Source organism: Chlamydotis macqueenii, chromosome 22 (genome assembly GCF_036417535.1).
Source record: "Chlamydotis macqueenii isolate bChlMac1 chromosome 22, bChlMac1.mat, whole genome shotgun sequence".
Lineage (NCBI taxonomy): Eukaryota > Metazoa > Chordata > Aves > Otidiformes > Otididae > Chlamydotis > Chlamydotis macqueenii.
In genome coordinates, this window is record NC_141577.1 from 4390590 (window position 1) to 4412752 (window position 22163).

General features: G+C 66.8%; 2 protein-coding genes across 3 annotated transcripts; one reads left to right on the forward strand and one right to left on the reverse strand.

Annotated features, from left to right (window-relative positions):
* The first annotated feature begins 206 nt into the window (after window positions 1-206).
* MAP3K6 (mitogen-activated protein kinase kinase kinase 6) lies at window positions 207-9231 on the forward strand. The gene is made up of 28 exons (XM_086764826.1): window positions 207-543; window positions 1032-1171; window positions 1770-1793; window positions 2226-2413; window positions 2534-2702; window positions 2850-2956; window positions 3076-3246; window positions 3389-3501; window positions 3613-3772; window positions 3914-4064; window positions 4259-4366; window positions 4436-4485; window positions 4597-4692; window positions 4962-5046; window positions 5126-5259; window positions 5338-5465; window positions 5578-5714; window positions 5875-5980; window positions 6132-6289; window positions 6397-6577; window positions 6664-6826; window positions 7050-7206; window positions 7294-7479; window positions 7829-7934; window positions 8178-8424; window positions 8510-8738; window positions 8852-8928; window positions 9039-9231. Exons 1-28 carry the CDS (start codon window positions 207-209, stop codon window positions 9229-9231), a joined length of 4101 nt encoding a protein of 1366 aa, XP_086620952.1.
* A 14-nt stretch (window positions 9232-9245) lies between these two features.
* Window positions 9246-14840, reverse strand: SYTL1 (synaptotagmin like 1). 2 transcript variants are annotated; one of them, XM_086764959.1, is made up of 15 exons: window positions 14601-14840; window positions 13332-13579; window positions 12948-13093; window positions 12759-12867; window positions 12327-12357; window positions 11934-12033; window positions 11625-11719; window positions 10949-11053; window positions 10699-10865; window positions 10520-10622; window positions 10262-10423; window positions 10110-10188; window positions 9930-10029; window positions 9642-9847; window positions 9246-9530 (listed from the first exon to the last, which is right to left on the reverse strand). In XM_086764959.1, the coding sequence occupies exons 2-15, from the start codon at window positions 13577-13579 to the stop codon at window positions 9391-9393; spliced, it is 1791 nt and encodes a 596-aa protein (XP_086621085.1). In that variant the 5' UTR covers window positions 14601-14840; the 3' UTR covers window positions 9246-9390. The 2 variants fall into 2 exon arrangements, with proteins under 2 accessions (XP_086621085.1, XP_086621084.1); XM_086764958.1 differs by having other exon boundaries at window positions 13332-13628.
* Window positions 14841-22163: the final 7323 nt, after the last annotated feature.

Sequence of the window (22163 nt, forward strand, 5' to 3'; positions counted from 1 at the left end):
CCCAGTAAGGAGCGGGGCAGCCCAGTGTGGGATCTCCTGGTGTGGGGTCTCCCAGTAAGGAACGGGGCAGCTCTGTGCAGGGTCTCCCAGTAAGGAACTGGTCTCCAATAAGGAACAAGACAGCCTGATGTGGGGTCTTCCATTAACAAGCGGGACAGCGTAGTGTGGGCTCTCCCAGTAAGGAATGGGTCACCCCAGTGCCAGGCATGGGGTCTCCCGGTGCCCGCTGCGAGCCCCCCACCCTGGATCATCCAGCCCCAGCCATGGAGGTGCCGGGTCCCCCGCCGAAGACTGGGAGCTGCTGGCAGGACCCGCTGGCGGTGGCGGGCACGACGGGGCGGCCGGTGTGCGTGACGCAGGGCCGGGCGAGCGGGCGGCGGGCGCTGAGCGTCGTCTGCGTGTTGGGCCGGGAAGCGGCTGCCAGCCCCGCGCTGCGCAGCCTGCGCCATGCCTGCCGCGTCCTGCGGGCACGCCTGCACGCCCTGCCCTTCGGCACCCTGGCACTGGGCGACACCCGCGCCCTCGACCGATTCTACAACGCGGGTGAGGACGCCGCCCGCTCCGGCGCGGGATTTCTCCCACTTTCCTGCTGCTCTGCCTGGTTATCCTGCTTGTCCGGGAATATTTAGGCCGAGATTTTCCGTATTCCTGGCGCAGCTCCTGCCGGAGCTCTGCCAGCTCTGCTCCCAGGTGTTCGCTGTTTGCTTTCCTGCCTTCCTCCTGTTTGCTTTCCGGGGTGGTTGGATGTTGGCTGGGACATCTCCCTCCCTGACACAGGATTTTGGGAAGGGGTGGGTTTTTCCACAGAGGATTTTTGCTCAGGGATCAGCCTCGTGCAGGGGGGGGACAAGTGGGTGCCCCTCACCCTGGCGTCGGGTGCTGTGATGGCCGTCCCCTCTCTTAGAGGGATCCCCTAAGATCCCTGTCCCCTCTGTTAGGGGACACGGACCCCCGCACCCTGGGGATGACGGGTTCCCCTACCCCTGTGAATTTGGGGTCCCGTGAGCGTCCCCACCGCCGTGTCCCCGCAGACGTGGCCGTGGTGGAGCTGAGCGACGCCGTCTGCCAGCCCTCCCTCTTCTACCACCTGGGCGTCCGTGAGAGCTTCAACATGTCCCACGCCGTCCTGCTCTGCTGCCGCGCCCACCTCGCCCCTCTCCAGGCCCTGCAGGTGAGCGGGGGACAGGAGGGGGTCCCACCTTGGTCCCCGTGGGTGCTGCTGCTCAGGGGTCCCAAGCGCCTGGAGCATCCGGATCTCTCTCCCTTCCCCGAGCCCGGCTGAGGTCCCACAGTTGCATCCCACTCCGGTGGGGATTTCCCTGCTCCTGGGTGGGACGAGGAGGGGGGTGGCTGGGAACCCCCGGTGAGCCCCGGAGCAGGGTTGTGGGGTGCTGGCTGCTCCCCTGGCCCCAACCGACTGGGAATTCAGGAATTTCCCTGGGAAACCCTCCTCATGGAAAAGGCCGGCAGGAGACATCCTCACTGCTCAGGGGCGGGGGGGAAACACTGGATGAGAGCCCATCCGAATTGTCCCCAAATGTCACCCTGGCTCGGGGGAGCCCCCATGGCAGAGACCCCTTCCCTGTGCCGGGTTGGGAGGAGAAGCCGGCTGCGTTTGCAGCTCTGCCTGGGGTGCGGGGGTCCCCCCCCGGCGTCCCTCGCCGCCCCTGGCTGTTTTCCAGGTCGCTCCCATCCCTGAGCCTGAAATCAGCTGATTTCTTTGCCGAGGATGCTCGTTAAATCCCTCCTCCCTCCCTCTCTCTCCCCAGGAGGACATCTGCCAGAAGAACTCGGTGCGTCTCTTCTCTGCGGTCGCCGCCGCGGTGTCGGGGAGGGGGGGTTGAGTTTCTCTCTCCCCCCAAGCTGCCTTTCCCCAGCCTTGGAGGGCAGACATGGCAGCCAGGGAGGCGAGACTTCTCCCCAAATCTGAGTTGGGGGGCGGGGCTCACTCGTTCAGAGCAAGAGCCAGGAGCAGCAGCGTGGAGAGGAGTACCTGGTTTTGAAAAGAACCGGGAGTGTTCACTCTGGAGCGTAATGATGGCAGTCAGAGATAGAGCTGGTTTGTCTTTCCTTGCTAACGCCTTAGGGAAGGCGGGTGTGTTAACGTGGCCTGTATGGTCCGGGCAGTGTGGGCAGGCTTGGGGAGTGGGGACTGGTCCATGACACGAGTAGAAGTGTTCTCAGCTTGGCCAGCACAGCCGCTCCCCTCTTCTCCCCTCCCTCAGGACCTCTGTGGCAGCTACACCTTCATCCCCTACGTGGTCACCCCCCAGAACAAGGTGGTCTGCTGCAACGCTGGGGCCGCGAAGTGCCCGACAGAGTTTTTCCAGCCCAGCTTGGAGACGGAGGCGTCCTTCACCCCGCTGACGGCCCGCCTGGTCCAGTTGCTGGAGGGGATTCCCACCGACTCCTGGTGCTGCTGCCCACCCCTCCGGCTGCGGGCAGACCCCCGTGCCCCCGTGGGCCGGCAGGGTTTGGCGATGGATCGCCGCCACCCCAAAAGCCTTACATCTCTCTCCCCATCTGTCCCCAGCGGGTATTTTCGGGAGACGATCCGACGGGATATCCGGAGGGCGCGGGAGACGTATCGGGGGGAGCAGCTGAGGCGGGAGCTCGCCCACATCCAGCGGCGCCTGGACAGCGTGGAGCTGCTCAGCCTGGACATCGTGGTCACCCTCCTCCTCTCCTACCGCGACGTGCAGGTGAGGGGGTCTGAGCGTCGCCGGGGGACGATTCGGCATCCCCGGGGTGGGGGGGATGCTCCGCAGCCTGTCCCTCGCGTCCGGGGGACAGCCCCGGGGACGGGCAGCCCGGGGGTCACCGGCTGAGCCCCGCCACCGTCCCCGCAGGATTATGACGCCATCATCTCGCTGGTGGAGACCCTCCAAGCGCTGCCCACCTGCGCCGTGGCTGAGCAGCACAACGTCCGCTTCCACTACGCCTTCGCCCTCAGCCGGTGAGCGGTGCCGGGGGGGGGTCACACGTACCCTGGGCATCCCCATGGCAGGGGGTCCGGGGGACCGAGGGGACCGTGCTGGCGGTGCCGTGGGCCGAGCGCTGGTGGCGTGCGCGCAGGCGTAACGGTGCCGGGGACAGGGAGAAGGCCCTGTCGGTGCTGCTGCCCGCGGTGGGACGCGGGGAGGGGGCCGCCCCCGACCTCCTCTGCTTGTGTGGCCGCATCTACAAGGACATGTTCATCGCCTCCGGCCTCGCCGACACCCAGACGAGGGACCAAGCTTTCTACTGGTGAGGCTGGGGACAGGGCTGGGACCCGCCTGCCTGCCCGCGCCCCCGGCCTGGGGTTTGCAGGGGCTCCGGGACCCCCAGGCGGGCGCGTTTTGGATTTTGACTGGCAGGGGGGATGGCAGCGGCCGTGCCCTCCGCCCAGGTACAGCAAAGCCTTCGAGGTGGAGCCCAGCCTCCACGCGGGCATCAACGCCGCCGTCCTCCTCGTGGCTGCCGGCCACCGCTTCGAAACCTCGGCGCAACTGCGGCAAATTGGTGAGCGCCCACCCGCCAACCGGCAACGGGGACCCAGCGGGGTCGTGGCAGTTGCAGGGTTGCCGACGGAGGGTGCGACGCGTTCCCAGTTCCCGTATTTCCCGTATCCAGGGGTGAAGCTGAGCTGTCTGCAAGGTCGCAAGGGCAGCCCGGGGGAGCTGCGCCACTACTGGGACGTCGGGTTTTGCCTCGGAGCCGGCATCTTGGCCAACGACCTCGGCAAAGTCATCCAAGCCTCCGAGAAACTCTACAAACTCAACGCGCCGGGCTGGTACGGCACTGGTGTGCCAACCCCCGGGCAAGACTGGGTCTCCAGTCTCCGGTGGCCGCGCCCCAAGGAGGGGGTTTAGGGGCGTTTTGGGGGTGCTGGGGGCATCCCCTCTCTCCTCTCCCGCCCCCCGCGTCCCCGCAGGTACCTGGTGTCGGTCATGGAGACCTTCCTGCTCTACAAGCACTTCCAGAGGAGCCCGCTCGTCCCCTCCGCCCGGCAGGAGCTGGCTGATTTTTGGCTGGGCTTCCTCCTCGAGGCGTGCCAGCCCTTCGTTGCCGCGCCGCGCTGCCCGGTGAGGGCTCCTGTGGAGCCGACCCCTCCTGCCGGAACCACCCTGGAGACCACTCGGTGGTCTGGGCTCACCGGCGGTTTGGGGAGGCACGGAGCAGCCCACCGGTGCCAACCCCAGTGGGTGGGTGGGAGGGTGGGGATGTAAGGGTGTGGAGTGGGGAGGGGGTCTCACCCCACAGCCCCCCGCTGCCACAGGTCCTGGTCCTGGAGCTCAGCAAGGTCCTGCGGCCGGCCCAGCTGGTGCTGCACGGTGGCACGGAGGAGCCCGCCCTGACCCTCACCCTCGTCGGCCCCACGGAGGAGGTAGGGATGGGGCTGGGGGCACGGGGGGGCCCCCACCGAACGCCTCCTCACCTGCCCCTTCTCCTGCAGAAAGCGGCATCAAGCTGGACCTTCTCGGCCACGGCCATCCGGGGCGTGAGGTGAGCGTGTCCCCGGCCCGCTGGCCAGCAGGACCGAAGATGCCCCCCCATGCGCCCGCAGCCCCTCTGCCCCACCGCTGACGGGACTGGGGGGGGGTCCTCTCCCTCCAGCATCTGCAAGCGTGACGAACGGGGCTGCTTCCTCTACGTGATGCAGGCGGCGGAGGATTTCCAGCTCTACTTCCCCTCCCAGCAGCACTGCCGGTGGTGAGCGGGGGGCGCAGGGACACCCACATCGCTGGGTGGGGGCACGGGGACCCCCACTCACTGTCCTGGTGACTGGGAAGTGATGGGAACACGCTGTTTCTTCCCAACCCTAATTTTTGGGGGAAAAGGAGTGTCCTAGGGACCCAAGCCCTGCAACTGGGTCCCACCGCGCAGGGTGGCACTGGTGGGGGACAGAGTGCCAGGGGGTCGGTGGCCAAGCCCCCCAGCATCCTCGCTGGAGCTCAGGACCGCCGTCCTCCCACTGCCAGGTTCTGCGACCGGATCCAGTCCCTCCTGGCCGAGCAGGTGGCGGGCGGCGAAGAGGTGCCCAGCCCCACACAGCCCATCCTGGAGGTGAGGTGGGGACACAGGGGGATGTGAGGGTGACACGGGGCGGGGGGCCGGGGCTGCCACCCCGCCTCTCTGCCCCCAGTACAGCTACGAGTACTCGGAGGCGGGCGAGCGGGTGGTCCTGGGCAGGGGGACGTACGGGATCGTCTACGCCGGGCGCTGCCTCAGCAACCAAGTGCGCATCGCTATCAAGGAGATCCCGGAGCGGGACAGCCGGTGGGTGCCGTGCTAGGGGGTCCCAAAAAGTCCCAAGGGACACTGGGCAGCCCCTCACCCCGGCGTCGCACCACGCAGGTACTCACAGCCCTTGCACGAGGAGATGGCCTTGCACAAGCGCCTGCAGCACAGGAACATCGTGCGGTACCTGGGCTCCATCAGCCAGGGCGGCTTCCTCAAGATCTTCATGGAGGAGGTGCCGGGAGGTGGGTGGTGCTGGGGATGGGATTTGGGGGGGTCAAAAGGGGGGGACATGTGGACCAAATGTGGGGTCTAAACTGGGGGGGGGTGCTACCCCTCTCTGTGCTCCCTCTCCAGGGAGCCTCTCGTCCCTGCTGCGCTCCAGGTGGGGACCCCTGAAGGACAGCGAGCCCACCATCGTCTTCTACACCCGCCAGATCCTCGAGGGGCTCAGCTACCTCCACGATAACCACATCGTGCACCGTGACATCAAGGTGACGCGAGGCCTGACCCCCCCCCGCTCCCCCCCCGAGCGGCACTGGGGAGCCAGGAGCTGCCCCTCGGTGCCCAAACCCCCTGGGGTGGTGCCCTACTCAAGCTCCAGGAGCTTTTTTTTGGGGGGGAGTTTATTTTGGGGTGCCCTTCTTGTGCTAGGGAGACAACATCCTCATCAACACCTACAGCGGGGTGCTGAAGATCTCCGACTTTGGGACCTCGAAGCGGCTGGCGGGCATCAGCCCCAGCGCTGAGACCTTCACGGGTGAGGGCACTGGGGGTGGTGGGACGCTGAGGACCCGGCGGTGATGGAGTCTGCGCCCTCGTACCCGGCACGGGGAGAAGGAGAACCCACCCCAGGAGGAGTTTGGGTGCGGGGTACGGGTTCCTCTCAGCCCTCCTCATCCTCCCCCCAGGCACCCTGCAGTACATGGCCCCAGAAATCATCGACCAGGGGCCGTGGGGCTATGGGAAGCCGGCGGATATCTGGTCCTTGGGCTGCACCGTCATCGAGATGGCCACGGGCAAGCCCCCCTTCCACGAGCTGGGCAGCCCCCAGGCTGCGATGTTCAAGGTACGCATGGAGTTGGGCAGGGGATGATGGGGGGGGTGGGGGTGTTCCCCAGCCCCTTTTTGGGGTGGCCAGTCCCTTCGCAGCCCCCACGGGTGCCTCGCCTCCAGGTGGGGATGTTCAAGATGCACCCGGAGGTGCCCGAGTCCATGTCGGATCAAGCCAAGGAGTTCATCCTGCGCTGCTTCCAGGCCGACCCGGCCGCGCGGGCCACGGCCGCCGCGCTGCTGCGGGAACCCTTCCTCGCCGACGCCAGGAGGGCCCGCAGCCGGCCCCTGCCCCCGGCGGGGGGTGAGTTTGGGGGGCAGGATGGGGTTTTGGGGGGCCTGGCACGAGCTGCTGAACAACCATCTCCACCTCCGTCCTCTCCCTGGCAGGCGATGCCCCTCGCTTTGGGCAGCAGGACGGGGATGTGGAGGGCGGCGATGGGAGCAGAGGGTGTTCCTCAGCCAGGCGGGATGCCCCGGTGAAGGGCACAGCGGGCGGCCCCCTGCTCCCGTGCCACCCCGGCAAGGCAGCCTCCAGCCGCAGCAACTCGGGGTAGGGCATCCCGGGCACGGGGGTGACGGAGGGACCCCAAGGGGGGTTGGCTTGCTGCCTCCCATGGCACCCACCCATCACATCCCTCCCCATGACCGCTCGGGGGGGCTCGCAGGAGGTCCCAAGCCCAATGGCCATGCCCACCCTAGGGCCACGCTCCCAAATGCCCTCGGCCAGGGCGGTTTGGCGGGTACAGTGCCAACCCCATCTGCCTCCCCTCCAGATCTGCGCAGGGCTCCGACCGCAGCCTGCACCCATCCTCCCCCGAGGGGAGCGGGAACGAGTTCCTCCTGCGGAAGGACAGCAAGCGTCGGGCCACCCTGCACCGCGTCCTCACCGCCGAGGCAGCGAGCATCATCGCCGCCTTGGAGGAGAGCCAGGTGGGCACCCGAGGTGGTGAGGGGGGTCCGCAGAGCAGCTGGCTGGGGGAGGGTGGCAGCCCCTGAGCGTCACCTTTGCCCACCCAGAGCACGACGGGCGCGAGGATGAGCTGCAAGCATCTGGCCCAGCTGCTGGGCTGCCTGCGGAGCTACATCCAGTGTCCCAACCAGCGCCAGCTGCGCCAGGGCCTCCTGGCACTGCAGAGCCAGCTGCGGGCAGAGGGGCTCGGCCTCCCCCACCTCCAGGCTCCCCTCCTCGGCTTCCAGGCAGCGGTGAGTGGCAGGGTCCTGAGTGGGTGATGCCCTGGCACGGTGATGCCCTGACATGGTGATGCCCTGGAGTGGGTGATGTCCTGGCATGGTGATGCCCTGACATGGTGATGCCCTGGAGTGGGTGATGTCCTGGCATGGTGATACCCTGGCACGGTGATGCCCTGGAGTGGGTGATGCCCTGGAGTGGGTGATGTCCTGGCACGGTGATGCCCTGGCATGGTGATGCCCTGGAGTGGGTGATGTCCTGGCACGGTGATGTCCTGGCACGGTGATGCCCTGGAGTGGGCAATGTCCTGGCACAGTGATGTCCTGGCATGGTGATGCCCTGGCACAGCTCCGTCCCTTCCAGGTGAGACGGGTCCTGCGCCGGCATCACATCAAACCCCACTGGATGTTTGCGCTGGACGACGCCGTCAGCCAGGCGATGCAGGCGGCTTTCGCCGTGCTGGTGAGAGGTGAGTGGCACTGGGGGACAGCTGGGATGCCGGTCTCCCACCACCGTGGCCAAGCAGGTGGAAGAGGGGCGGCTGGTCTGGGATGGGCTGGGGGACTTTGGGGTGCTGGGAAAGGGATAACGGGGGGAAGGGAGCAGCACTGGGGCAGCCTTGGCTGGGCCCGGCTCCCTGTTTTGTCCCCAGTGCCCTGGGGACCGAGGCCAGGTCCCCTCCCTGCGCCCACCGCCACCTCTCCCCCCGCAGACCTGGGACCAGAGGCCGGCCGCCTGGGGTTGGACGGCACCAAGGACACGAGTGACGAGGACGATGCCGTCCTGCCGAGGCCAGCTGTCCCCAGGAGCCGACCCCAGCGGGACAGCATCCATTCGGGGCTCGGCACCCATTCGGGGCTCGGCACCGGCCCCAGCGCCCAGGCGGACCCCCTGCTCTCCCTGCGGGCACCCTCGGCGCTGGTGGCACAGCTCTGCCACCTCCGCGCGGAGACGGGCAGGTAGGGCCAGTCCCTGTGCCCCCATCTCCCCGGGTGCCAGCCCGTGCCCCCCCCGGGTGCCACTCTGTACCCCCCCCCCCCCCAGGCTGCTCCAGGCACTGGCCGAGAAGGAGCAGGAGTTGCAGCGGGCGCTTCGCTCCGGGGACAAGGACGCCACGGTCCCTGGCCGGCCCCAGCGCAGTGGGGAGCACAGGGAGGCCCCCCCAGAGCAGGATTGCTCCCCTCCGAGCCCCCAGCCCCCCCAGGGACAGGGTGACCCCCTCCTCCTCGAGTGGCTGCAGCGTCACGGTGCGGACCCGGCCACCGCGGCCACGGTGAGACCTGCGGCCATGCGGCACACGGGGCTACGTGGGGGCTGGGGGCTGACGTGAGCGGGGGCAGCCCCCCCCCAGCATTGCCCCCCAAGACCCCCTGCCACCTCCCGCAGCTCCTCGCCCACGGCTTCACCCTGCAGAACCTGCTGGGCTGTGCCACCCGTGACGACCTCTTCTACGTGGGCATCAGGTACCCCCGGTCCGCGGGGTGGGGAGAGCAGGGGGGGGCAGCACTGGGGACAGGGTGGGTGGGACACACGGCTCGCTCCCGTCCGTCCGACAGCCCCCGTGTCCCCGCAGGCACGGGCCGGCGTGTCGCCTCTGGGCAGCCATCCTGGAGCAGCGCCGGACCCTCGCCCGGAGCCAGCCCCCACCCCAGGGCTGGGACACGGCCCCGGGGCGCCCGGCCACTGGCCCTGGGGGGGCTGGCAGGACGGTGACAGAGGGGACAGCCCCATGCCGGAGGGAGAAATTGGGGTACCCGGAGCAATAAACAGCCACCAGATGTGCCCTCCAGTGCCACTTCATTGCTGGTGACAGGCTGGGGGGGGGGCACGGACCCCAGCCCCGCACAGGGATGCTCTGCGCTCTGCTCCGTCCCCACCCTGGGTCCTGCTGGCACTGGGTGGTCCGTGGCGGGGGGGCTGGGGGGCTACGCCCGGGGAACCAGGTTGGTTCGCAGGGGTAACAGCGCTTCCACCCACTGCCCCGGCTGGTGGAGCAGGCGCTCCCACACCCCTCGCTCCTCCGCCGTAGAGTCCATCCAGCCCACCGGCAGCCCGTAACTGCTCCCTGCGGAGAGACCACCGCCGTCACCCCACCGGCCACGCCACTCCCACCCTGCAAAGCCATGGCGGGCACCTCGGGGTGCCCAGGTCCATTGCCACCCCCCCAAAACCTCACCCGTGCCCAGGCTGAGGCGAATGCCGCCCAGCTGGCGCTTGGCGAAGGCTTCGTGGTGCCAGAGGGTGAATTCGGCGCAGGCCTCGGCCAGGTCCTTGGCCTGGAAGCCGTCGTACACCATGGTGTGGTTGAAGAGGGGGTTGAGGCTCCGCTTCACCACCCGCGTCTTCTGCCGGCTGGCCTTGCTGTCATCCGGCAGCACGTAGCTGGGAGTGACAGTGGGGTGAGGAGCGGGGTGGGGGGGCACCAACCCCTTTGGGTGCCACACCCCCCCCCACCACCCCTTACCACTGCACGAAGGCGTCCACGGTGCCGCGGTGCAGGGGGATGAGGCTCTGAGCATCCTTCACCCAGATGTGCAGCTCACCCGTGGGTGGCAGCCCCCCGCCTGCGGGTGACAGGGGGGTCAGGGGCACCCTGCCATGCTGGACCTCTCCCCCCACCCACCCACCCAGTGCCACCTCTCACCTTCCGAGCCAGCGGGGATGAACTTCAATGCCAAGTTGAGGTTGCCCCGGCTGGCGAGGCCGTCCGAGGAGATGGGCATCTGGGGAGGGTTAGGGGGCTTATGTGGGGGCTGTGGATGGAGTTGGGGGGGGCTGGAGGGGCTGGGGACTCACCCGGGGCTGGAGGCTGAACCACTCGGGACGCGTGTTGGCCCAGTCCCAGGCACCCAGCGCGATCTCCACCTCCCCCAGGAAGAGATTCCTGCCCAGGCTGTCGTGGTGCCACACCGAGAGGTTCAGGGTCCGGCCCGGTAGGTCCCTCTGCTCCAGCTTGTACTGGTGGGGAGCGCACGCAGACAGGGTGAGGTCATCCATCCCCCTTTGAACCAGTGGGGACCCCCAAAAAAACCACCCCAAAGCCAGGTTAGAAACCTTGAGGGTCTCATTGAAGATGGGATCCAAGCTCCTCTTCCTCACCGTGGTCTTGCGCTTGCTGCGGTTGGACTTATCCGGCAGCAGGTACGTCTTGATGTACCTGGAGCCAAAAAAAACCTGAGGTGGGTGCAATGGGCACCACCGTGGGCATCGCCGCTCGGGGCTGAGGCACTCACGGGTCCGACCGCTGCTTCTTGGCCTCGGCCAGCTCGCGGCACCGCAGGACATGGACCTGCAGCTCCTTCTTGGCCGGGTCGTAGCGGAGGGCGAACTGGACGCAACCGCGCACGGCCACGCTGCCCAGCTCCCCCTCGCTGTACAGGCTCATCAGGCTGCCGCTCAGCTGCGGGGTGGTGGAGCAGGGTCAGGGGGGCTGGAGAGGTGACCCCCCCACCCCATCCCCACCACCACCCCGCAGCCCAGTACCGTGGAGGAGCTGAGGCTGGACACGGAGGAGCTGGTGGTCAGGAGGCTGCTCCGGGGCGCGTGGCCGTTCTGCGGGGACACCCCGCCTGGGGATGCCGGATCCTTCTGGGGGGGCCCCAGAAATGCAAAGCAAAGAGCGGTCAGCACCCCCATCCCCACCACGGACCCCCCCATCCCCACTGTGGGGTCCTGAGGGCACCCCGCTCCCAGTGAGTGACCAGTGCTGGGGCACAGCCCGCACCGTGCTGGCTTTCCACGGCCCCCCCCAGCCCCATACAACTCCCCCCCAACGCCATGCAGCGCCCCCCCTGCCCCATGCAGCTCCCTCAGCCCCATACAACCTCCTCCAACCCCATATAGCCCCCCGCCAGCCCCATATAGCCCCCCCAGCCCCAAACAGCCCCCCCACACACAGCCCTCCACCAGCCCCATAGAGCCCTCTACAGCCCCCCCAGCCCCATACAGCCCCCCCGTGCCCTACACAGCCCCCTCGTGCCCCACACAGACCCCTTGTGCCCCACACAGCCCCCCCAACCCCATACAGTGCCCTCTATTCTCTTACAGCCTCCCTCAGCCCCATACAGCCCCCCCAGCCCCATACAGCCCCCCTAGTCCCCTCCAGCCCCATACGTCACCCCCAACCCCATACAGCCCCATACAGCCCCCCCCATCCCACCTGCCCAGCCTCAGGGTCGCTTTGTGCGAAGTCGGGCTCCTCCTCATCCTCCTCCGCGCTGGAGGTGCAGAAGGGGTTCCCACCTACAGTGTCACCTGCAAGGGTGCGGTGTGGGTGGCGGGGGGGTCCCCCCGATGCATTAGGAGGGACGGGGTGGGGGGGTCATCCTTTTTAGGGCAAGAGGAGTAAGGTAAGCGAGCGATGGGGGCCGGGATGGGGGGCCTGGAGGAGGGACGAGGCTGGTAAGCAGCATTGTGGGGCGCCAGCCCCCCTAAATCGCGCCATCTCTGACCCCCCCGTCACCATTACCTGGCTGGGCCGGGCCATCCTGCTCCCTCGCTGGGCTGTCACCGTGCCGCAGGGGCTGTGACACTGGGGTCCCCTCCAGAGCCGGGGCTGTGGGGCTGGGCTGCCCGGTGGCATAGAGGGGAAAGGGTGAAAATGGGCACCAACCCCCACCCAGCTCCCCTCCACCCAGCCCCTCTGGGTCCCACGGGACATCCCCCATCGCTCCCCACGCCACAAAGCCCACGCACAAGGCTGGCCCTGACGGCAGCACCCTCCTGGGGGTGACCCCACGGCTTGAGGACCACGGCAATCAGGGTGACCGAGGCTCCCCCACTGACAGAGCCCATCACCGGGGCATCGGGTACTGGCTGCGGGCTCTGCCGAGCCGGCCTAACCTCCCCACCGGGCACCGACCTGGGGCTCTGCTGCCTCCTCCATAGCGGGGCTGCGAGAAGAGACGATAATTAGTTTCTCTGGACAAGGCATCAGGTTAACGAGTACTTTCTCCCGCCCCGCGCATCCCCACAGGTATTTATAGAGCCGGGGTCCAGCAGGGCTGCAGAAAGCCCTGGGTGGTGGATGGAGAGACACTGGGACGATGGACAGACACTGGGACGAGGGACAGACACTGGGACGAGGGACAGATGCCAAGATGACAGACAGACGGCAGGACAGTGCAGCTCTGGCTGTACCATCCCCTTCACCACAGGCTCTGGTCCCTCTTCCCCACCTCCAGCTCCCGTCGGGTGTCCCAGGGCCGTGCCACCCCCAGCAGGGTACCCCCTGAGAGATGCCCCCAGCTATGGGCACCCTTGGGGCAGGAGCCCCTCGCCATCCCACCCTCACCTCTCCTCTGGCTCCGCCACGCCATCCTCATCCTCCTCCTCCTCTGCCAGCGGCTCGCTGATGGCCTCCAGTTCGGCCAGGCTGGGGCCGCACTCCACGTCCCCCGCTCCTGGGGACATCGGGGACCCCAGTGGGCTGAGCTCCCCGGCCCCCGACACCCCCCCCCCCGCGTTCCTGTCCCTCACCTACCCCGGGGCCGCCTTCTGCGGCGGATGGATGCGCGGACGAGGTCGGAGCCCAGGTGGTGCCGGTGGCGCTGGGCGCGGGCGTCGCAGAACCAATCCCCGGTGAGGGTCCTCAGCCGCACCGGGTCGGACACCGACTTGCGGAGCTTGCTGGCGGCGAGAGGGTGGCACTGGCATCTGTGCTGCCATCAACCCCAGTGCCACTGTCCTCATCACCCTTCCCACCATCTCCCAGGGGGTTTGGGACCCCCAGTGCCAACGTCACCCACCGCAGGGCTTCACCCCAGCCAGGCTCAAGGGGTGCCCCCATCCCCTGGGGAAAGGGGACCCCCCAGCCTGGCTGCTCTGTCCCCAAAGGTGACACTGAGCGGGGGTACCCCCGCCTCACCTGATGCGTCCTTCCTCGCGTCGGCGGAGCTGCCAGTCGCGGCGCAGCACCTCGGCGATGGCACGCCGCTCTTCCTCCGTCAGGAAGCTCAGGTCCAGCAGCGCCTCGGCCTCCAGCTCCAGCGCCATGGCGAGGTGGGGGAGCGCGGCTGGGGCACCCCGGGGTGCTGGCCGAGGTGGGTGCCGAGAAGCGGGGGGCTGCGTCCGGGAGGGCTCAGCGTGCCGGGCATGCACCAGCGATGCCAGCATCTGGGGAGGGACCGCGGGGCTGCTTTGGGGTGGGAATCATCCTGACCCTCTGCAAAGAAACGGGGTGGGAGCTCAGCGTGCACACATCCCCCCCCCCAGAACACCCCCGGGATCCCCAGCACTGAGGGGTGGGATGGTGCCCAGGGTGCCAAGGGCAGGAGCAGGGGCAATCCCCCTTCCTTGTGAGGGAAGCCCTGCCGCTCCTCCTGCTGCCAGGCCCCGCTGCCGGCCCGGTGCCAGGGCCAGCCCTGCGTGCTACCGGGATCCTGCCTGCAGCCCGTGTTTGCAAAGTGTATTTGCTCAGGGCCCTGCCTGCTTTCCCACGGGTTTCGCAGGGTGCCACGGCACAGGATGGGTGGCAAAAAGGGGGCTCAGCTGCCCCTACGAGGGGCTGAGCTCGAACCAGGCTGAGACCGTACACAGCTCATCACAGCTCCCCAGGCAGAGGGTGCAGCGGGGGCTCTTGCCCCCCTGCCCTTCCTGCCCCCGGCGTTGGGCAAGCGCTGCCCAGCGCAACACGCCGAGGGCAGGAAATTGCAGCAGCGTCGGGGGCAGGATCAGTCCTGCCAACTCCCCCCCACGGCCCCCCGCCGCCCCGCCGGGACATGGGCACCCGCATGGCCTCACCCTGCTACGGCTGCGGGGCTCGGACACCCAGTGGCCCTGTCCTCAGCCCCAAAGGTGACTCTGTCCCTGCCCCACGGGTGGCCCTGTCCCCACCCCGAGGGGGTCTCAGACATCCCGCAGCTCTGGGGACCCCCAACCCAGGAGCCAGCATGGGGTCTGAGCACAGCGGTGGGGGGGCGGGGCTGCTGAGTGCCAAACCCACCACGGACCCCCCCCCAAGCCAGCACCGAAGACACCCCCTCACCCCCCACTGGGGACCCCCTTAAACCACATGGACCCCCCCCCAACACCCCCTTCCCCACGCAGGGCAGGGGAGAGCTGCAGCACCCACCAGCACCCAGGCTGCACCAGGGGTTGCGGGGGGGGCTCGGGGGGGTGGGGGACACACACGTACCGGCTGTCACCGGGGCTGGGGCGATGCTGCCGCTGCCGCCCCGCCGCAGGCCGCTCGTATCCTGTTTACTGGCGGTGCACGGGGGTGTCCCCCCCACCCCGGAACAGAGCTGGCACCCGAAAATGTCACCCGCGTCTGGCCTGGGCGCTGCTGCGATGCCCCGGCCCCCACGGGGACTCCGCTGGGTGGGCGCAGCCCAGCACCCACGTCCCGGCGTGCGGAGGGGTGCTGGGCACCCGGCCCCCCGCCCTGCACGGGAGACCAGTCAAACCAGTTCAACTTCCCCAGTAAGGCACAGTTAGGGGGTGCACGTCCCCCTTTTTTCTCCGCCAGCAGCGCGCCGCGACGGAGGGAGGGGGTGACGGACGGAGTGAAACAACCCACCCTCCCCAAAATGCACCCAGGCTCAGCCCCCCCGGAGCCCCCTCCCCAGCCCCAGCCCCCTGGGCACAGTTAGGCCCCAGTCGCCTCCCCCCCCACCCCCCAGCCCAGAGCTGCACCCCCCCCGGTACCCCCCACCCACCTCCCGACACAGAGGCCCCCGCAGCCCATCACCGTGGCCTCAGGCCCCGTCCGGCCCCAGCCCCCCCCCACCCCCCGCGCGGCCACCGCAGAAATTTGGGTCCCAGAGCCCCCATCCCTCCTCAGTGGGGTGCTGAGCGGGGCAAGAAGAGCCACCCCCCACCACCACCCCCCCACCCACCCCAAAGTGCCGGTGCAGCCCCGCCATGGGGCAAAGCGGGGGGAGGGGGGGAGGCGGGTCAGCCCCCACGGCCTCCCTTACCTGCCCAGGGCTGCGCGTGGGGGTCACGGCGGCTCGGTTCCCCTCCCCCCGTCCCAGTCACTCCCCCACCCCACGGGGGACCCTCGTGTGTCCCCCACCCACGCTCCCCACCCTCGGCAGGGTGCTGGCGGCCCAGGGCTGAGTCAACCGCAGGCGAGCGAACGCCTCCCCGCCTCGGCGGCACGAAAGCAGGGACTGGAGCCAGCAGCACCCGCCGGACGGGGCTGAACTGGGCTGAACTGGGAGGCGTCAGGCAGCCTGGGAGGGAAGCACCCCGGGAACCCCAAGGCCGGTGGAGGCTGGAAGCCAAGGGTGTGGGTGTGGGGATGGGATGGGAGACCCCCCCCCCCGTCCCCCCCCAGCCCCACCCAAGGGTTTCTGGGGGGTGCGTGGGGCAGGATGCGACCCTGCGGTGTCTTATCCGGAGCAGGTCCGGGAGAGGTCCTGGGCTGCACTGGGGGGACTGGGCAGACTGGTCTGTGCTGCACACGGAGGAAGGCGGGGGGCAGCAAATCCACCCTCCCTGCAGCCCCCACCCCACCCCAAAAGCCCAGTCTGAGGCAGTGCGGGGGTCCCTGGGGCTTTGCAGGACCCCCACCCCACAGAGTAACCCCCGCCCCATGGCTCCCAACCCCCAACCCATGGGGCAGTCCCATCCCCCCAGCCCCTACCCCCATAGGTAGCCCCAGCCCCACACGCCCCCATCCCACAGTTACCCCCACAGCTCCCATCCTGCCCAGCACAATCCCAAGGCCCCCAAGGGCCCGGGATCTGGACCACTGGGGACGCCCCCGGGTGCTCAGCCCCACGCAGGATCAGGCCAGCAATGCCTGGCAGCGGGGGGGGGGTGGGGGGGGGTGGCTGTGCCTCAGTTTCCCTCAGTTACAGGCTGGCTGAGGGGGGGGACCAGGCTTTACAGCTGGGGGAGGACTTGCAGTGGGGTGCAGCAGCCCGCCAGCACACACCGAGCACAGGACTGCAAGAAAAGGGGATTTTTTTTTTTTTTAGCGTGGTTTCTAAGGAAATGAGACTTTCGCAACAGCTCTGTCTGTCTGTCTGCTCTCCTCTTCCTCCCCTCACAGGGCGCTTGCTGCTCGGCCGCAGTGGGGAGAGGCCCCAGATGGACGAGGTCCCGGTTCTGGATGCTCTGGAAATACAGCAAGCGTGGCAAAGTCTCTGCGAGGTGGAGGACAATGGCTTGGGGACCACCACATGCCGGGGGAGGGCTGCTCGTGGGCTGGGGGCTCAGCCCCGCGCCACCCACGGTGGGCACCGAGTCCTTTCTGTGCGTTCCGACCCGGGACCCTTCGTACCAGCAACATCTGGAGAGAGAAACGTTCGTCGGCTGAGGCTGGGATGGGAAAGGATGCGGCAGGATCCATCCCGTGCTCCTGGATCTCGGAGATGGATGGACGGATGGACGGATGGTACCTGGCACCCTGGTGACAGGCTTGCTCCTGGCACAGCACAGATAGAACCAAACTACAGCCGGAGTCGCGGGGGAGCAGTGGGTCACATCCTGCGCTGCATCCTCACCCCATCCCCAGTGACCCAGAGGGGTAGCAAGTTTGCCAGGTCTCAGCCACTGCTGCACTACAGTGCCCATGGAGCAGAGCCTCCCTCTGTGCCTCGCTCGGCCCAGGGTGGCCGTGGCCGGAGGCTGCGTCAGCCCGGTGACGCCTGGGACACCCTGGCCACCAGCACAGGGTGCTGGGCCAGCCCTCGGGGACGGATGCCTGGCTCCAGCCGCATCCCACAGCAGCATCCGAGGGGGCAGCCGCCGCCCCCCCCCCCCAGTCTCTGGGTGCTGGGTGCTGGCAGCATCCCCACAGGTGCGCAGAACAGGTTCTACCTCATTTCTGCGCTGGGCGTTTGGGCAGCGGAGAGGGAGCGGGGGCGAGGAACAAGTCCCATCCTGCTCCCCAGCCCGGCTCCCCCCACCAAGGACTCGTTCTTCAGGAGGCGCAGGCAAACCTGGCTTTCCTGGGGTGGGGGGAAACTGAGGCAGGGAGCACCGGCAGCGGGTTCGCAGGCAGGGGAGTGGGACAGCACCCGTGGGACCACCAGCCAAGTACACCCAGGGTGGGCTGCGGGGCTGGGGGGCATCGAAGGAAATGGAGGCTTGGAAGGCTCCTGTGGTCCATGGCCACCAGCTGCTGAGGGCTCCGCTGGAGGGATGGGGAGCAGCCCCCTCCTACGTCCCCCCCCGGCCAGGAGGTGCTGAGGGGAGCACGGCGGTGGGGAGGAGGCTGGGAGGGATGGGGTCCCTTCCTCGCAGACCCTGGAGAGGAGAGCATGGCTTTGTCCTGACCCCCGGACCCCAGGCAGGCGGCAAATGCGGGAGATGCTGAGTCCCGCCCCCGGACACCAGCTGCGAACGGCTCTGCGAGCCAGGGCGGGTTTCACACCTCAAAGCCGCCCCACAGACACGCACCCCCGCAGCCTCCTCCAGCCCCAAACCCCCTCCTTCCCTTTCTGCCCTTGCTTTTACACCGCCATGTCCCCCCCACCCAGCCATGGGGCCACCTGGCCCTGTCCCGCTGCCTTTGATGCGCTGCTTGAGCGCTCCGTTGGCACGCGGGGACGGACCCCAGCTCCCACGGGCCGGGGGGCTGCTTGCTTGCAGCCTCCTCTTTATTTTTAACTTTTAATCCCCGCCATAGAGCAGAGACCTCGCGACGTTTCCACCTTTGGCTCTGGCCGCGGATGATGCACAAGGCCTGCCGGGGAAGACGCAGGCGTCAAGACCCCCCAGCGCAGGGTCTTGCACCCCCTTTCTTCCCTCCTGCTTGGGAAACAACGTGGATGGATGATGGGATGGCTGAGGATGAGGAGGGAGCTGCAGCCTTGGAGGCACCGTGGCCACAGGCAGCCCAGCCACGCTGCTGGCATCTTCAAAAGCTTCCACCGCGCGAATGCCGAAGTGCAATCTGATATTGCTCCCCGGGGAGCGCTTTGATGCGCTGAGGGGGATGAGAAACGGGGGGCCCCCCCTCCCCTCCGGCCAGCTGCGGCAAAGTGACCCCGCTTCAAAGGCGCTGGCATGGCTGGCGACAAGGCATCCGCTCCCGTGGCCCCACGGGGAGGTCAGGGACCCCCAGCCCCGCTGTGAAGAAGCCCCCACGCCGCGGCTGCTGGGGTGGATGGGTCACGCTCGGCCATCCCAGGCGAGGGCAGAGGGGCAGGAGGCAGCGGGGCCGCTCTGATGGTTCGGCTCAGGCCATCTGCCACGCTGGGATGGATCCTGCCGCTCCGCTGTGCAGCCTCCCTGGCTTCCAGCGGCCTCCATCCCTCCCGGGGCTGGGCTGGCCCCGCTGAGACGTAGGAGAGAAAAATGAGAGGAGTAAGGTTTGCACGGTCGTCTCCTGCCGCGGCCAGGGAGCTGTGAGCACCCCGGGCGCCCGAGTGTGACTATCTCGGTACATTCAGACCGCCTGCTTCTGTATAATCCCCAAATACCATGACCCAAACCGCGCGGCTCAGCTCCCACGCACCTCCAGCCAGATTCCCTGCGGCTCCCCAGGCAGCAGAAGCGGGTTAGAAAAATCCTGCCGCGCTCGGGAGGCGAGCAGGGCCCCAGCAGGATGGTTACAGCGGTCCAGAGCCACGCACGCTGGGCAGAGCGCAGTCCGGGAACGTCTTGCGTCCTCACCTCGTGCCCCAGCACCAGACACGTGTGCAGGATGGAGGGCGCCTGCCGTCCCCCTCGCTGCCGTTTCGCAGCCCCAGAGCCGAAGCAGGGGCTGGAAATAACGCAGCCGCAGGGTGGTTTGGATGGAGGGGGCTGAGCAGGAGAGGATCCAGGTGGTGTTTGTAAGATGGCTGCGCCGTTAAATCCCCGAGCCTTGTACAGAGCCCAATTTTAAGGCTGATCTACTTCCCCCGCCACACAGCTTTGGCCTCTGGATATCAGATGTAACGGAAAATCGGCGGCTGCATTAGCAACCGTTACAGCACTCGGAGGCCCAGCTTCCCTCGCTCCCAGTTCAGGCGGCGGTATCCTGCTGGGAGAGGGAAAAACAAGGCTGGTTCTTCGCATCCCACTCCGCTCTCCGCACCTCCCGGCAGCCCTGGCCCCGGCACACGCGTCCCCTCCCCAACAGCTTGCGAGGAAATGGAAGATGGAGAGGCTCTGTGCTGGCAGGGGAGAGGACTCCACAAAAACGGAGATGCCAGAGAGTTAGGACTATGGAAACGGAACAGCTCAACGGGATCAACTTGCAAGAGGTGGCTATCTTCTAAAAATGCATCCCCCTCCCCAGAGCGCTTGGCTCCCTGCTGCCCAGGGCTTTGCCAACAGAGCAGAGGCTTTGGGATCAGTGCAGGGCAAGAGCAGGCAGAGCCCCGTCCCCCCCCAACCCTAACAAAGCCCCTTGGCAGGTCCCCAGCTTTGAGACCCAGCATGAAAGCCTGCCAGCAATTCCTGTGCTGCGGCAGTTGGGTTCCTCCTGCCCCCAAACCTCCCCCCTTTTCAACAGCAGGTCTGAAAACAAGAGCTGTGAGTTTTGCCCTGGAGCAAAGCAAAGGGCAAATTCATGAAGTAAAAGGCGTGGGAGCTTGGGGGTCCGGCTCCCGCAGGCAGGCAGACACGCTGCCCTGGGGCGGGAGAGGAGCCGGAGCGCAGCGGGACATGGGGGAATACCAACCCCGCTCCTGGCTGGAAGTAAGAAAGTCTTGACAATAAGAGATGTGGTGCTTGGAGACATCCACAGAAATAAGTTTATTTCCCCTACCGTCTGGATTATGAAACCACAGAAGCCGAGTTTAAATATTTACAAAGTAATCCAGCGCCCCACAGAGATGAAGAGAACAAAGGATGAGGGTACAGAGGGCTCGCCCTCGCCGGAGAGCAACGGCAAAGCCACGGAGCTCTGCAGCACCAGCACGTGCAAAGGGGAACGGAGGGGAGCGTAAAACCGGCATCTGGACGGTGAAGGACAGGGTGAATCTTTCATGTGGCCAGGCGAAGCGGGCACGGCGAAGAAGCCAGGAGGGAGATGAAGGAAGCTGCATGGAGAGGACGTTCCTTACCCACTCCCCCTTCTGCCACCTCCCACGCCTGGAGGAAGCAGCCCACTCCCCAGACAACCGCAGCCGCTGGCTGCAGCACCGCTGGGAACGCGTGCCGAGCACCGCCGGCGTTTCTCCGTGCTCCTGCAGCGCTGGGCTGACACTACCGCAGCGGAGGAAGACCGTAAATCTGACCAGCCCACCTGCCTCTCCCAGCATCCGCGCTCTGCGGGCACCATCCCTCGTTGTGTGAGTACAGACAGCTTTGCGCGTCCAGCATGGACGTGCTCTGCAGTACCTCAGCTTTGGGCCTCCAGATGCCTGGAGCCATCCTCCTCCTCCTTCGGTGGAAGCAGGCGAGACGCTCAGCCAGGGCTGGGGCAAAGCGCTGCCTTCCTTCCCCGGCAGCCAGCACTCCAACCAATCGCGACTCCCGTTTGCTGCTCAGGATAAGTCTCCATTCCAAATCCAGATCTGGTAAAAAGCGTTAGGAGCAAACGACAAGGATTTTCACGGTGGGGAATGGCACTCGACAGGTTTTCAGAAGTCCCAGGAGCAGAGACTGTGGCCAGCAGCCCTGCTCCCGACCTTCCCCAGCAACTCGAAGTCTCAGCTTTGGCAACGCTTGTACAGCTTATCGATAAAACACCGCACCGACGCGTGAGACAGGCCTAAGAGTCTCTAGGTTATTGCTACTGCGTAAGACGGGTTGGCTTCAGCCCTGGGGCCAGGGACTCCCAGCGCATCTTTGGCGGCTCACTCTGAGAAATCATACTTAAATTAAAAACAGAGGCAAAGGACTAATCCCTCCTGTTCAACCAGCGCGTCCTGGGGCATGTTAGCCAGCGGGCTCGCTGGGCAGAGACCGCAGCGACGCAGGGTAGCTGGTCAGACGCCTTCCTTTCACGGTAAGGTTCTCTTTGATCAAGATCTTGGTTTTTTCATCAGCCCCAGGGCCAGCGCCTTCCAGCCCGCTCTCCACGCAGACCTCAAATGACTGCGCCGAGCAGGCACCGACAACCGTCTCAGTTCCAAGTAGGCGGGGAAGGGCGGCGAGGTCTGCACACCTTCTCCACCCACCCCAGAAAGGCCAGCACCAGATGACAGAGACAACTGGATGCTAGGGAGAAGAGAGAGGTTTAAGGGGTTATTTAAAAGTGACTGAGGAAAAGGAGGAAATGCAGAAATCGAGAGGCTCAAGAGGAGCCCCCAAGCCTCCCATACGGCTGAGGAGTTGAGGAGATGGAAGCAGACAAGGTCAGGTCTGAAGGCCAGCAGCGTGATGGTGAACGGGCTTCCCAGGGCGAGGAAGCCACAGGGACGGCAGGAGGTGCAGAAGAGCTTTCTTGCTGGCCACGAGCACTCCTTGAGGTTGAAATCCATCCGGTAGCGGAGCAGAGAGCCGGCCTTTCAAGGCATGAGTGGAAAAGCTATCCTCCTTCCTCTGCAGTCAGAGGGGATCTGCTCAACCGCACGTAACCCTTCAGCCACACTTTTTTTTGTAAAGCCACGTGGCTCAGAGCCCCACAGAAAGCAACATCTGCTGGCCAGAGCATCAGCAAACAGACCTGAACCTCTCACCCTGGAAGAGACTCTGGGTCATGTCCAAATTCGCTTCCTGCCTACCACTCAAGAACAACCGACCCCTCTACTACGCGTCCTGCCCAATTCAGGGCTCAAAAGGGCCATCAGCCCCCTGACGCTGCCAGATCAGCATTTCTCACATCAAAGCCAGTCCTGCAAAGTGCTTTTACCCCAGGTGTGCTCCT